The 13,998-nt window shown below is 42.3% G+C and overlaps 1 protein-coding gene across 1 annotated transcript in view; it reads left to right on the plus strand.

Moving 5' to 3' along the window:
* The first annotated feature begins 637 nt into the window (after positions 1-637).
* The window catches only part of LOC104642404 (visual pigment-like receptor peropsin), a 32,769-nt gene continuing 19,408 nt past the window's right edge, over positions 638-13,998 (plus strand). Inside the window, exons 1-2 of the mRNA XM_010311371.2 lie at positions 638-2,754; positions 11,605-11,810. Of these exons, the coding sequence (XP_010309673.1) occupies positions 2,634-2,754; positions 11,605-11,810 (327 nt within the window). The 5' untranslated portion in view covers positions 638-2,633. The remainder of the gene's footprint in view (positions 2,755-11,604; positions 11,811-13,998) is intronic.

The following is a 13,998-nucleotide window of genomic DNA, read 5'->3' on the forward strand; positions in this document are numbered from 1 at the left end:
CTTTTATTGTGGCAAAAGTGAAAAAAACGATCATTGTTACTTTATTACTTCTTAAAGTGCCTATGCCTAAAGAGGTCATATATTACAGTTTCCTTGAATGGCTTACATGAAGAATACTCTCCGCTGGTTGTCCCTGTCCCTATTCAATCAAAGTCATGGGCACTGGCATTTGTGTGACAACAGATGTCAAACTCAGACTTGGAAGTCCAGGCCTGTGTCAAATGCCATGGAAAAACTGCGCATAAAGGGAAGGTGTTAGCAAACGTGCTCTGCCACCTCAGCACTGCCTGTGGTGTTGGAGATCAGCACTCCCTATACTTGCCATGAACGTGGCTTCCTGCAAGGTGGGGACCAACACCCGGTTGCAGAACACCAAGTCCTGGCTGCACAGCAGGAGTGACCTGCATGGGGTGAAACGTGCCTCATCACAGGAGGAAACTCATCGAGGAGCTGGTCTCTTTCCTCTCATAAGGCTGAGGGATCTTGCCCCAAGGCCCTGGACTTGTCCCACAAGCAGCTGTTGGATGGCTGGTTCATTTTCAATGAGAGAGTAGAGGGAGCATGGACCAGTTAGACAGTTTTTGCCCAATGTAAAGTGTCATCCTTTTCCTCATCTTTCTCTTGATAGGTGATGAAATACACTCCAATGAAGACATGAGCATCCGTGGACACACGTTTTGTGATGAGCTCTGGGATGACGACATCTTCTTTGATCCAAGTTCCTTGTCCTCAAGAGCAGGTGATATTTCTGGGTTTGTTGTAAGCCACCTTGAGCATTTTTTAATGTCCCTGAGCACTGCCTCGAAGAACATCTGTATCCTAACCCTCCATTTGAAGAGCCATCTACTTAGAGACAGGCAGATAACTAGCTAGAAATGGCTGCTGTATCTCAGCGTTGAAAAGCTGCAATTGTGCACATAGTCCCTGTAAAAGCTGAAGCACATCCGGCGCTTTTCTGAGGTCCACAGAACACTCATGGCAACCTCAGAGAGCAGCACCATGGCAGCGTGTGTCAGGCATGCCGGACAGCTTTGTGAGGTGTATGCCGCATGGTCAAGTGATGCCCAGGACTGGGGTGGTGGTGGGAATATTGGGGGAAACCTGGGACTGTTGCAGGAGCACAGCAATGAAGGACTTTGGCCTTGAGAGTAGTGCTAGGGCCATTTTTCTGGAACAGTGTAATCACTGAGCTGGTAAGTCCCATGTCGCTCTGTCACAGTCTTGCTAAGCAGCGTGCTTTAGGAGGTTTGTCAGGCTTAAACTCCAGCTGTCTTTTGACAGACTTAGGAAGAGGTCTCTACAAAAAGTCAGCAGGAGGTGGGCTGTGGCTAGCAGTTGGGAAAATCAGGCCACTTGCCTGCTTAAATGGCACCTGCGGGAGCTGCCCGACCCACACTGCAGACGTTAGATTGGAGAAGGAGAGCGCAGCACTCCGTGACCAGGACAAGAGTAAGATGGCTGGGGACAAATCAAGCCAAGTGCCCTTCAATGGACTTCAGTGAAGCGAGTGTGTGGGTCACTGTCGTCACCACTGGCAGCCGGTGAGAGACTTTACATCTTTCACCACAACGCAGCTACTTCTCCCTTCTTCTCGCTGTAAATTTTGCTCTCCTCTTTTATTCTGGTCATATTCCCTTTATTCTCCTCTCTCACAGTGGGACTGTCACAGCAAACACAGGGAAAGCTTGATAGGAGGAATTAATCTGCCTGAGGAGGGACGAAACCAGCCCACAAACAGTAGAGGTTCCCAGTGAGATGCTTTTTTAATTATGACTATAGCCTGATTGGTAAGAGAGGCTATATCAGAAATACAATTATCAATACCTTAGTAAAAACTAAAAATACTCCTGACTGACTCACTTACATGACATGTAACATGTCTCCTCAACAAGACGAGATCTCATTTTTCAACAGTGTGGGAAAATCCAACTGTACTTGGAGCGTACCACGTTGGTGGGTGCTTAGCAGTCCAAAAATACAATTCAAAGAACTTAAATTTTTTTTTCAACCTGTACTTGAAATTATTTTTCCTTCTTTTTAAATTAGCAGCTATCCTGCTGGTAAAGTAACTTCATAGCTGATTTCTTCTGCTATGTTCAAGTCACATTCTCAGGTGGTGACACCTCCCTGTTGTTTTTTACTGTCTTTTTTTTTTTTAGTCTTTGTGCGATTTTTCCTCAATTTCATTTGAACTAAAACTCTACTGGTCTTCAGTAAAGACAAAAAGAAAAAAGTACTGCTATTTTAGCAACATTTCAATATGCACTATGTTTGTGGGTGTGCCTGTAGGTTATGTGGTATCACCCTATTTTAAAAGAAGTCATCTTCTTGTCAGATACTTACTCTTCATTAAAGATTTTTGCACGTAGCAGTAATAAGGATATGAGGAAATCTGCTGTCTTGGGCTGGCTGCAGATTCACAAGCTGTATTAATAGATAGGATTAGTGAAGAAGAACAGGTCAGAAGGCTGCAAAGCTCCTGTCCCTTGAGATTTCCTTCTTTAGATCGTTAGTCTCATTGAAGAGCTCCCTCAAATACAGGGAGCAGAAACTGAGGAAAAGGCTGGAACCATTTTATTTCGCTGAGACGTACTGGGGAAAGGGCAATTTCTGGGTCATAAGCTCCGCTGAAAATGTCTGCCCAGTTTTCTCCACAGGCACCCTGGAGGAACAACAACATCAGTTTTCTGAGCAGAGAGGCGGCTGTCACAGAGCAAGGAGAGACTATCATAGGTTTCTACCTACTGGCTTTAGGTACGTACTCAGCTGGGATGTGAAAGGAAGCTCCTGAGTAGGGTTTGGTATTAAGTCCAAAGTGATTCATTTGGGTTTCATCCCTAATGGAACAGGATGTTAGAAAATGCAACTTTTTTCTTCAGCTATTACAAGACCAAAGAGGTACAGCTGTCTTTTGTTAAAAAGAGATGAGTAATCAATGCAGAAATCTTGAGGGGAATAAAATAGGCAAACCTGTAAACTTTTAAAGTTCATTCAATCTGTGGGAAAATTAAAAAAGTACCTTATTAGAAGTGCACGGTACTTCTGTGTCTTCTCGTGTCTCCATAGCACTGTGTTAATGTTCTGTGATTTCCAGAGTTTTGACTGCTGCTGGACAGTTGGCATCCTACAATTACCTCCTGCAGAGACAGAAAATACAGTTCCGTAGCTTTAAATTTTTTTTTTTTTACTATTTGTGCTGCTCTTGATGTGAACGCTTGATGCACATAGAAATAAATAATCCTTCAAACAGGATCTATGAAAGATCTAAGTACTAAAACATTGTCCTGTGTTAGCAGTCACAATACCGTGAGTTTGTTTAGGTTCTGCTGCAAGACAGCCATTAAAGTGTATAATAAGGATTTGAAAATAGCACCCAATATGAACTCAGTTTGATCTCAGAGCAATTTTCTTTTGTTTGTTTAAATATTGTTTATTTGGGGCAGACTCATTGCAGCATACAAGGAAACTTTCAAAGAATGCAAGCTTGCTAGGTAATCATAATTTCCAACCATAAAACCTCACAGGAAAATACAAGAAAACATAACTTTTATTAAATCTGTTCTTCTAAACAGCATATACAGTAATGTTTGTGTTTTTAAATGATTGATCTAAACAGATTTTTTTCTTTTTCTAAGCTTATCACATATTGCAAGTAGCTTACTAGCCCTCAGCTTATGCTTGAGAAAGGTGTATAGAAGTTACAATGTAAAATGCTAAGTATATTCTAATAGGTTTACGTGAGACTTTTTTTTTTTACCAATAGGACCTATGATGGGAAAAGTCGTGTTTAAAATAAAAACAGAGATTCTAGTAGAAAAAATGTATGGCTTCTGTCTTAGGAGACTTAATTAGAAGAGTGGCTGCAAGATAAATCACAGTTGTTCCAATTTATCCCCAATCTGTTCACATCTGCGTATCCCTTCATGAATGGCTGGGAAACGGCTGCACCATCAGCTAATGAATTAATCAGTTGCACTTAAGACTAGAAAGAACATCTTAGGTCAGCAAGGCCAGTACCCTGCTGTGACAATATATAATCTCATTTATGAAGCTATCATGCTCCCTCATGTAACAGGCCAGGGTTTCTTTCATGTTGCTACCACTTTTCCAATTGACAGCCTGTTCCTGACTTGGTTTCTCTGTTGAGTAGGAGCCTTTCCCTAAATTCTATCGCTAAAGCGATCATGCCGACTTTATACCCTTTTTGTCACTCCTTTTAAATGAAATATTATTTTTTTTACCTGCAGTTAACATTCTACAGCCGCTCTGTATTCCTGAAGGAACGATCATACCCTGCGTTCAACCTTTGCATTCCTATATAAAGCAAGTGAAGGGGGGGGTGGGGGGGAGGAGGAGGGGTGTGTTTGGTTTATTTGGGGCTTGGGTTTTTTTTAATATTAGAATTTATTTATCTCCTGTCATAATATCCTTTCCCCTGTCATCTGAGCATATCATCCTATCAGCCTTTTGCACGCTTTTCCAACCGGAACCCTTTTGCTCTTTTTTTTTTCCCCCTTATAGGCAGGACTGAATACAGCATCCAAGCAAGGTCTTGCCATTGCCATTCACATTAATGTTAACACTTCTCCAGCTCTACTGATCCCTCCTAGTGTTGCCTCTGCATCACACTGGTAGTTGAAACTTCTTCCATCGATTGACCAACACAGATGTTTTCCTCTGCTGCTTCCTAATGGTGACCCCACATTTTCTAGCAAATACTTTTTCAAGTACCTAGGTGCCTGAGCTTTTAGGTTGTATGCCTATTGGTTTTTGAAAGCTCCAGATCCTTCTGCCAAGTTTGCAAATGCTTGGCATGTCATAACTGCTATTCTTGAAACTTAACCTCCAGATTCAAAACTCAAGTTGCATTTCTTGCAGAGTATATATAACCAGTAATAGCACTACTCCAGGTTAAGCGTAGTGTGAATCTGGTTAAAATGTGATGGAAGTAGGTATACCTTTTTGCAATAGGAACTTTGGAAAAAAATCTGCTAATAATACATAAATGAGAAAAGGCCCTGTGTCTTTTTCTCCTCACAGGTCTACCGCTGCACTTCTGCAAGCACCAACCATACCAATTTACAGCTATTAGTTTTACGTACACCGATAACGCAGTCAGTCTGGGGAGCAGTGATGTGGCAGAACAAAGTACTCTGTTATGCAGACTCCCTCTTGCCCTTCTGGCAGCAGAGGACAAAGGCCAGGCTGTGCGTTACCTTCCCGCACCTGCGCTTCTTTAGGGGTCTGGAAAGACAATTTGCATTTGCAGGGGTCTGTGGGTACTTCCTTACACAAAGTCCCAAAGCTGTTCATATTTCATACTGCTGGGGTTTTGATGCCTGTGGAAAACAGCTTCAGTGATTACACTTCTGTAACCGCTACAAGTTTTCTTCTCTTTTAAATCTAATTACACCAGTGCAGCTTTTTGCAGATTCTGACATACATTTCCAGCACCAAAGGTATGTATGTGATGGGTGTTAGCACTTACCCAGAAGATGGGGTTCCTCTGAATCTCTTCACCTTTGCAGGATACAGTCCAAAAAAACTGACTATCTTTGGCCAAGTCTTCCCACAGTCACACATCTTGACAGAGGACACAAATATCCAAGAATTGTAATCTTACACTTTTTGCTGAGAAGGGGCCTCCTTGTGTGTCCCCTTTTGGAAATTCTCACACGTCACAGGTAGCGCGGATGTCATACGCGACAGACAGGACACTGATGTATGTGTCATATCTCATACACCAGCCAGGCTGTCAGATCCAGGCAGAGCGGTTCTCAGAACGCCGTACAGACACTTGAGCTGACAGCCCATGCTGGAATAGGTATCGCACTCTAACATCACAAGCAAAGCAGCATTGAAGCGCATGAGTGCATTTTGCAAATGCTGATGGATTTTGAGATCACTGCACTGCTTCTTGGCATCCGAGTCACCGTGCCATCATTCTCCTTGCAAACGCTTTGGCCAAGGGACCAGCAAAGCGGGGGGAAAAGGCAATGCCAATCCCATAGGGGTGAGTCATCACGGCATGCTTGGAGGGACTAGCTGCCCGTGATATCAGGCACCGCGTTACCCTTTGTTACGTCAGCTGCATCAGCATCCCGTTTCTGAAGGCAGCGCTCTGTTTCCATTCTTCTCTTCCATGAGCTCAGAACTGTCTTTGACAGATGGGGGGAGCTTGTCCTGTTGCTAGCGTTACATCTGAGCCCTTTTTGCCTTTGCCCTAAGTGGTGTAGTTCTGTGGAAAATCCTTGTATAGACTAAATCATTAGGTGCAATTTAGAAGTACTGTCCATTGTAGCTAGCTAAGTCAAACCTAGACCCAGGGGGGAAAACCAAAGCATTTTTTTCTCTATAACTGTTAATTGGAATTCTTAAGTAAATTTTTCTTTTCTGCATTCATACACAATTTGCTCCGTGCTCCTTTTCCCTAGTTTCAAATTTAACTGGGACTGTTGGAATGAATATTTGGCATGAAAGGAAATTTTAAGTCAGTATGAGAGAATATTTGCTAGAGAACAAATTCTGCCTTTTCACGAGTGCTCGTATCAGAAAGGCGTGCTGAGAGCATTACCAACCCCATCAGGAAATTAGAACAGACCACAAGACCCAAGCATGCCTTTAAACAGCACACGTTTCCGAATAGTAACAGTATGCTGTTATTTGACAAGTGACAGAATGAGCGTTATTTTTGGGCATTATTTGACAGATAAATCTGAGAAGGTGGGAAAGGAAACAAGCAGTTCACAAAACATTCATCCACAAAATGACTGCATTTATTGAGCAAATAATCTCTCCACGCTTTGTCAAGTCTAAAACATGATGACTTTTATCCTTCCTGCCAAAACTGGCAATATGCCCTGGATAGGATATTGTGTACATTTAATTAGCAGGGAAGACTAAAACCAGAGCAGGATCGCTTCACAGTTGCGGCAGTTAATGACAGCTTTGCAAAATCTTTAGATTTTATCATTGATTTAGATAAAGTTTTCTAGTCCGAAAATCTTTTACAGCAAACCTCTTCAGATATACATTTATGCTTGCGTATAGGTAGTTGAATCAGTAATTGCCTTTATCGTGCCTGCTCTACATCTAGATGCTCAATCCAATTTCTGTCCCAGAGATAAGGTTATTTGCTGAGGGGGAAAGCGTAGCTTGTCTTGTGACACTGAGCCTTTACCTTTTGCTCTCATTTCTTGAAATTTTCCACCTAAGGCTCCCTGTATATTTTAAACTGCACATGGGTGAGTTGAAACACCCATTTTTCTAATTCATTCTTGTCAGATTTTACAAGTAAAGGCCATGCAACAATGTCTAATAAGAACAAGTCTAAGTACAAATATAATAACCTGTTTTAGCTGGGCAGAGATGCAGTCATCTATTGGAAATGTGGATGACCAGCTCGGAGCTACCAGTTCCCTGTTATCAAATTTAACTCTGCAAAAACATAAATTGAGTGTTAACAATGAAATTACGTGCAGCCTCAGGTGTTTATTGCTTGTTCAAAGCCCATCTCGGGTACATGAGAGAAAAAAGAGGGTATGTCTGGATACTCAGGCTTGAATGATTTGGCAGAAATCTTTGTAAAATTGTTGTGTTCCCTCTTAGCTATTCCCGGAGCTAAACAATCTCACTGTTCTCAGTTGCTTTCAGCAGCGGGTTTTTCAATGTCCTCAGTCACTCTCACTGTCTGCTTTTCCGGTGCTTTCTTTGCAGGGGCTGGCAGACAGCACACCGATACAGGGCTTTGTCGATAGGGGTTTGGTTCCTGACTACCACCAGCTTGCTTGGCAGCCTTCCTGTGCCTCCCCCAGAAATCACGGATAACAGCACCAGCCTCCCTTGGGGAGCACTTGTAATATCTGTGGATTAAAATGCTCTATTAGGGGGTATTATTCCAGGGGAAGATTTACTACTGAATTGCGTGAGGGCAATGTAATATTTTTAATACTGCTGTAGATTCTATTCCTCCTACCTCCGAATGTCTGCTAATGTGGTACCAAATACTTTTCTGGGGGCGTCTAAGGAGTAAAGGTGACTCCTTGGCTGTTCAGTATTTAGCGTTTATCAACACTCACTTAACCTGTTCTGCTCTGATACTGCCAGCCTCACACCAGCTGCTGTCAGTCCTGCCCCGTGGTAACGAACTTCAGTAATTGTATGTTATCTGTGTATTTTGCCACTTCAGAGGCCAGCACCTCTCGTTGATGAGCAGCCCGTATCAGACAGTGTTATGGGGGGAAACGTGAGTCCTCTCTGAACCTTACGGTGGGGGGAAGTGCTCAGTTTCTTCCTATCTGCTTTTTTTTTTTTCTCAGCCATGTTTTGATCTCAGTTGGAACCTGTCCTGTCTCACCAGAATTGCCTTAGAATGCTGGGGTTGGATGTTTGGGTTTGCTTTTGGGGTCTTTTCCTCATATACTCTTGTGAGTGATTATTGCTGGCAGCCTGCAAAAAATGAAATTAGTTCCCTTGGTTGTTTCCTTTCTATCTTCTGTTTTATTGAGTTGCCACCTGGTGACACCAATGCCTAATAGCACTTCAAAGTTCAGAGGTTTCTTTCTGGGCTCTAGATCTGCGTGTCATCTCCCCCGAGGCACATACCGCCTGCAAACCGGTGGAGGAGATCCCTGCCCCGCTGAGGGTCAGAGCTGTGGCCGTGCTTCCTCCACAGCGCGTTTTCAACCTTTTTCCCTGTTGTGCTGTCAGGGTTTGGGTGGGAGGTTGGTTGTTTTGACGTGTTGGTTTTGTGTTTTGTGGTGGGTTTTTTAAAAGTCGGTCAGTCAGTATAGTCAGCAACCCCAGACCAGCACAGCTATCTGATCGTGCAGGGATCCAGAGTCCCACCGCCACTGCTCCGGCTGATCGCATTTTCATGCAACCACTGGTTTTCTCTCTAGTTACTTCAAAGTTTACTGAGTATTTAGTTCCTCCAGTTTGTTGATTAGAGTATTAATGCAGTCGACTTCCCAGACACATCAGATGTTTTAGGGACTGGATATGCCACCTTAGGTTCTCATCCTGCTTTGGTTAAAAGGATCGTGCCTTCCCTGCAAAGGGCTGTGCACACACTCGCTTGGTAATTTTCTCTCGGTGCTTTCCTCATCCCCGCCCTCAGTGTGTGAATGTAGTTTCAAAGGTGATCACAAATACTGTGCCTCTGTCACCTTGATCTAAAATATGTGTATTGTTGTTTTACATGACTTTTTGCTCAGTTACTTCCTTAAGATAGTTTAACTGAAAACTCCCTTACTCTGCAGGCAGGGGGAATGTGCTCTGTATGTTCCCAGGAAGTGCACGTGTATGACAGTTCAAGGGTAGCCCTCCTATCCATTGCACCGCGTTGACAAATGCTTCTATTTAGAAAGTAGGTGCCATTTTATTCTGTCTGCCATTTTAGCACTATGTCTTTGTATTGACAGGGAAAATATTTCCATGCCCACTGTCTTGAGAAATATCTTGCCTTACAGAAGGTAGAGCTGACACACACAAACAACACAACTTTCGTGTTTGCATTGCAAACCATCCTGATGCATTGCCAAAGCTGTCCTCCTCCAGTGCCCTGCTCTACCTATTTATAATACCTGGACTCGGACGAAAGTCAGAAACAATTCCTGACTTAAAGTGCATGCAGCCGTTTGAAACGAAACTTGATTAAGAAACATTGTCACCTAGTGGCCAGAATAAGATGTACTTATTATTGTTGATCTTATCCTTAGAATGAAAGATATAAAAAATACATGTCTGTATCTTGGTGTATCATTGCACCAGTGACTATTTCTGGTTAATACCATATGCTGACACGTCAGCTCTTCCCAGTTCAAAAGCTCTTTAGTTAACCACGTGTATTTGCTAAGCAAGCCAGAGCAGCAGCGGCAGCTTGGCAGGTTTGCAAAGAGAAGTTATTAAAAGGAAATTGCTCTGCAGAAAAAGCAGTTCCTAGTGCTGTACAGAGACTGCCCCATCATCCACCTCCCCTCCCACTCCAGACTACCCAGAGCACCTCACCGGGCAGTAAGTACCCAACCTCTCTGTTTAGAGAGCGAGCACCTTGCTCTTTGGCACTTCAGCTCACGATACTTTCCTCCTGGAGATTTGGAAGACATTTTCTCCCCTCCCTCCCTAGCCGAGGCAGCCCAGCAGAGAAGCGTTGCGTTCCCAACATGTGGGACTGTTGATGCTTCCTGAAGGACGCCAGCTGCCCTCTTGCCACATTAAACCTGTCAGCCATCTTTCATCTCATGAACTCCCTTGAATACCCGGAGATGCTGTGCAATGCCATCATGTCACGTCCCTCTTCAGTGCATATATTCACCTCTTGCTGTGTTAACACACAGCACCTTACTCTGGGATAGCTACTGCTTGTGCCTGGATAGAGGGCTATGGAGCAGCAATTTTCTCCCTCACCCGGCAGTTAATGTTGTATCCTGGCATCAACTGTGGGGAACAAAACCACCAGCTGCTGGGTTCCTAAACCTGTCCTAGGCTGCAGGCACTCAAAAGAGGTGGTGTTTTGCTCCACATTGCCAAGGTGAAGTAAGGCTACCTATGTCGGCAGTGGCAGAGCTGGTTTGGGGGTGGAAACGTGAGTGAACAGGGAGCCGGCTGCTGCCCGACCTGCTGCTCAGCCCTGCTCCAGCAGCCGCCCTGGAGCCATCCCCTTCACTGGCTAAGTCTCATTTTCAACACTGAGCCTGATGCTTGTGAGTGAATATTTTGTTAAAAGTCACTTATTTCTGTGTGTCTACATCATTCCAAAAAATGGTATCCAACCTACTAAGGTCTTGCACTAATAGGTGGAGCAGTAGCCACATGCATTCGGAAACTCTAGGTCTCTCCAACTGAATAACTTTTACCAGATCTACAGTCATCTCCCTTGCATATTCCTCATGTAACTAGACATGTACAAGTCGAGCATCTCTGTTCCAGGAGACCAAGAGAGGACACAGCTTTCTTTAAAAATAAATAAAAAAAGACTTTAAAGCTTCTGAAAGAGCTGTTCTAAGAGTTCTCTTCACATAGATTATCAGGTGTATTACTGAAAACTGTTCCCATCTGGGACAGGCTTTGCTGCAGAGGAGAAGCTGGACTGTTATAAGAGAAGAAACTGCACTTCTCGAGAGAGGACTAGTGAAGCAGCTCTCTGGGTATCTGCATGAGCTTTGGTTATCCGTTGTCATATGCAACACACCTAAAGAGCTGCAGCTTTTGGCAGATTGTTTGTAGTCTCTGCTCCACTCTACCAAGCTTTCCTCCTTCCTTTTTTTTGTCAGGTATTACATTTCATGAGTTTCATCTGTTCTCTAAGGAAAAAAACAAAACAAAACTTCTTTAGGCCCTTAAATGGTGGATCTTTGACAGATGCAGCAGCAGCTCTTCATATTTGTTCTGTTTTATTGCCGGAGTTATTCACTTGTTCCTGCTTCTGAAATGTACCCAGCTACTTAAGAAGGCTTCAGGCAGAGGTTTTCCAACAGATAATCTGGTTTAATTTGTTTCTGATAGAACAAAAGGGTAATTTTAGAAGAGACGATGCACATTTACACACTGAAATGCTTCTTGCTTTATTTGCTTTTTTTCATGGATTTAATTATTTTTTTCCAGGTTGGCTGTCTTGGTTTGGAAACAGCATTGTGATTTTTGTCCTGTATAAACAAAGACATCTTCTGCAGCCCACCGACTACCTCACATTTAACTTGGCAGTATCCGATGCTAGTATCTCTGTGTTTGGTTATTCACGGGGGATCATTGAAATCTTCAATGTCTTCAGAGATGATGGATTCATTATCACATCGATATGGACTTGCCAGGTAAGATTGGATTACACTTAATTAGACAAAATAAGTGCAGCTATTTCCATGTACATGCTATATATAAATAACTAGGCAGGCCCAAAAGTGTGAAAAGAAGTACTAGCTGACCTTCCAAAAGGACAGTGTTCTCCTTTGTTAGACACATAAATCTGTGCATTTAATCAGTGTTTGACCAATTTTCAGTGATTTTTTTCTACCTATTCGTAATAGTTCCTACTATTTTGGGGTATTTACTTCATGTCATAGCTCCCACTCATGCTGGAAAGCTAAGGTGTAGGCTATGCTTGTTCAGCTCCCCTGAAGTCAACTTGGTTGTTGGCACTTTAATGTTTGACTTAAAGCAATGTAGGCTCCTACCTGACAAGGCATGTAAAGCAAAGCCTCCACACTTGGGTATACCCATATATTTTAGCATACAACTTCTTGTACCAAATCAGTCGTAACTCTTCAATCTTACTCTTAAATTCTTGGTTGATTCATTGCCTGTGGTAGGATGAGTGACTTAACTTCAAGGCACAGTCATCCCTGAACTTGGAGGCAACTTTTTGTTGAAGAACTTGGAAAATGTTGTTATTGTTAATTCTGAAACACACCTGCATAGACAGAATACAAATAGATCCCATGGTTAGATAAGCACAAGCCCGGTTCCCTGGTGGTTTCGGTAACATCTGTGAGAAAGATTATACGTAGTGTGTCTGTTTCATGAGGGAATCAAAAATCTGCAAATGACAGGATAACCTACGGCAAGGTGTAAGGAAGATCATGACGAAGGAAAAGGGAGAGGGAAATAATCCTCTTTTCTTGGCTTTTTTTGGTGGTTTTTTTTTTCCTTCATTTATTTTTTTTTTAAAGGAAGTTGAACTATTGTGCAACATAGATGAAAGAACTTTTACAGCTCATGTCTCCTCCCTTTCAATACAAAGGTTCAGTTTACCCAGAAGGAGATCTTCCCACAGAAGATTCTAATTAACCTAAGAGCTGTAGCTTGATCTAAAAAAAAATATTATTTTCTGGTTTAAAATGTATGTCTATAGCTATTTGGCAGAAAAAGATTTATCAAAATGAAGTTAATTATTTTCACAGCAAAATCCCACTATTTCTCTGAAGACAACACCTACAATTGCAGTCTAAGGTCTGTTGAGGGGAAATTTCAAGGACGTCTCTTTAATTTTTTTATTTTAATTAGTGGAAACCTTTAAAGTCATCAGATAAACAAAGGCATACCTGAAAACTGTAAAATTCACTCCCACACTCAGAATTAAACATTTTTCCCTATTTCAAGGAAGGTTGAAGCTATGATTAAGAAAGGAAAGGTGAAATCTGGATCTCTGGGTTCAGTTCTAGCTTTGCTGCAGACTTCCTATGTAAGACGGGGTAAGCCATTCAACGTGAAATCCTGAACCAAGATCTGTAGCATAGATTAACTTTTACAACCCAGCAGGTTGAAAGAGGTAACATTAAATGAATCTTCTGCTTCCTCAGTCTAAGCTCTTCCAGAGCCCTGTCTATGCTTTGGCTCCTTTTTTTGGGCTGCAAAAAAAAGAGCACACACAAGAATCAACACATCATGGCACACTGTGTCCATACCTCTTGATTTGCATGGGAGTCTTCTGTCAGCAGCCTTACAGCTTTCTTCCACAATGCCTCTGCCTGGGAGTCCCTCTTTGCCTGACTTTGAGCTATTTAGAGTCTCAGTATGATAATCTGGCGCCTTTTTTTTTTTTTTTTCTTTAAGACGCAAAAAGACTGGGATGAAGGTGTGCTTAATCTACCTGTACTTGAACTGTCCTTTGCAAGGAGAGAAGCAGTCCGTAACATTTTTGGGGTACCCAGATAGTTTGTTGGTCAGGGTGTGTTAAGTAATCTTATTTGGATCTCCTGGTTTTAAACAGCGTTCATTTGTAAAATATGGATATCAAGCAGAGTTTTAAGGTATTGGGATCCAAAGATTTTGTTCAAGACATTAATAATGCATTGTATTTTCTAAACACTCTGATTTGCAAAATATTAAAGTTTCTGCTTTGGTAAGCCTCTGTAGGCTCTAAAAATTAACACTTATAATTTCAAATAGAAACTTATACTAATGTTAAATAAAAATTCATGGTAACCTGGAAAAGTCAATTTGTACTCTGAACAAATAGTTTGAATTGTTTGTGACTTGTTGAGTGGTTGAGCTAGTTGTGGC

Source organism: Balearica regulorum, chromosome 3, assembly GCF_011004875.1.
Source record: "Balearica regulorum gibbericeps isolate bBalReg1 chromosome 3, bBalReg1.pri, whole genome shotgun sequence".
NCBI lineage: Eukaryota > Metazoa > Chordata > Aves > Gruiformes > Gruidae > Balearica > Balearica regulorum.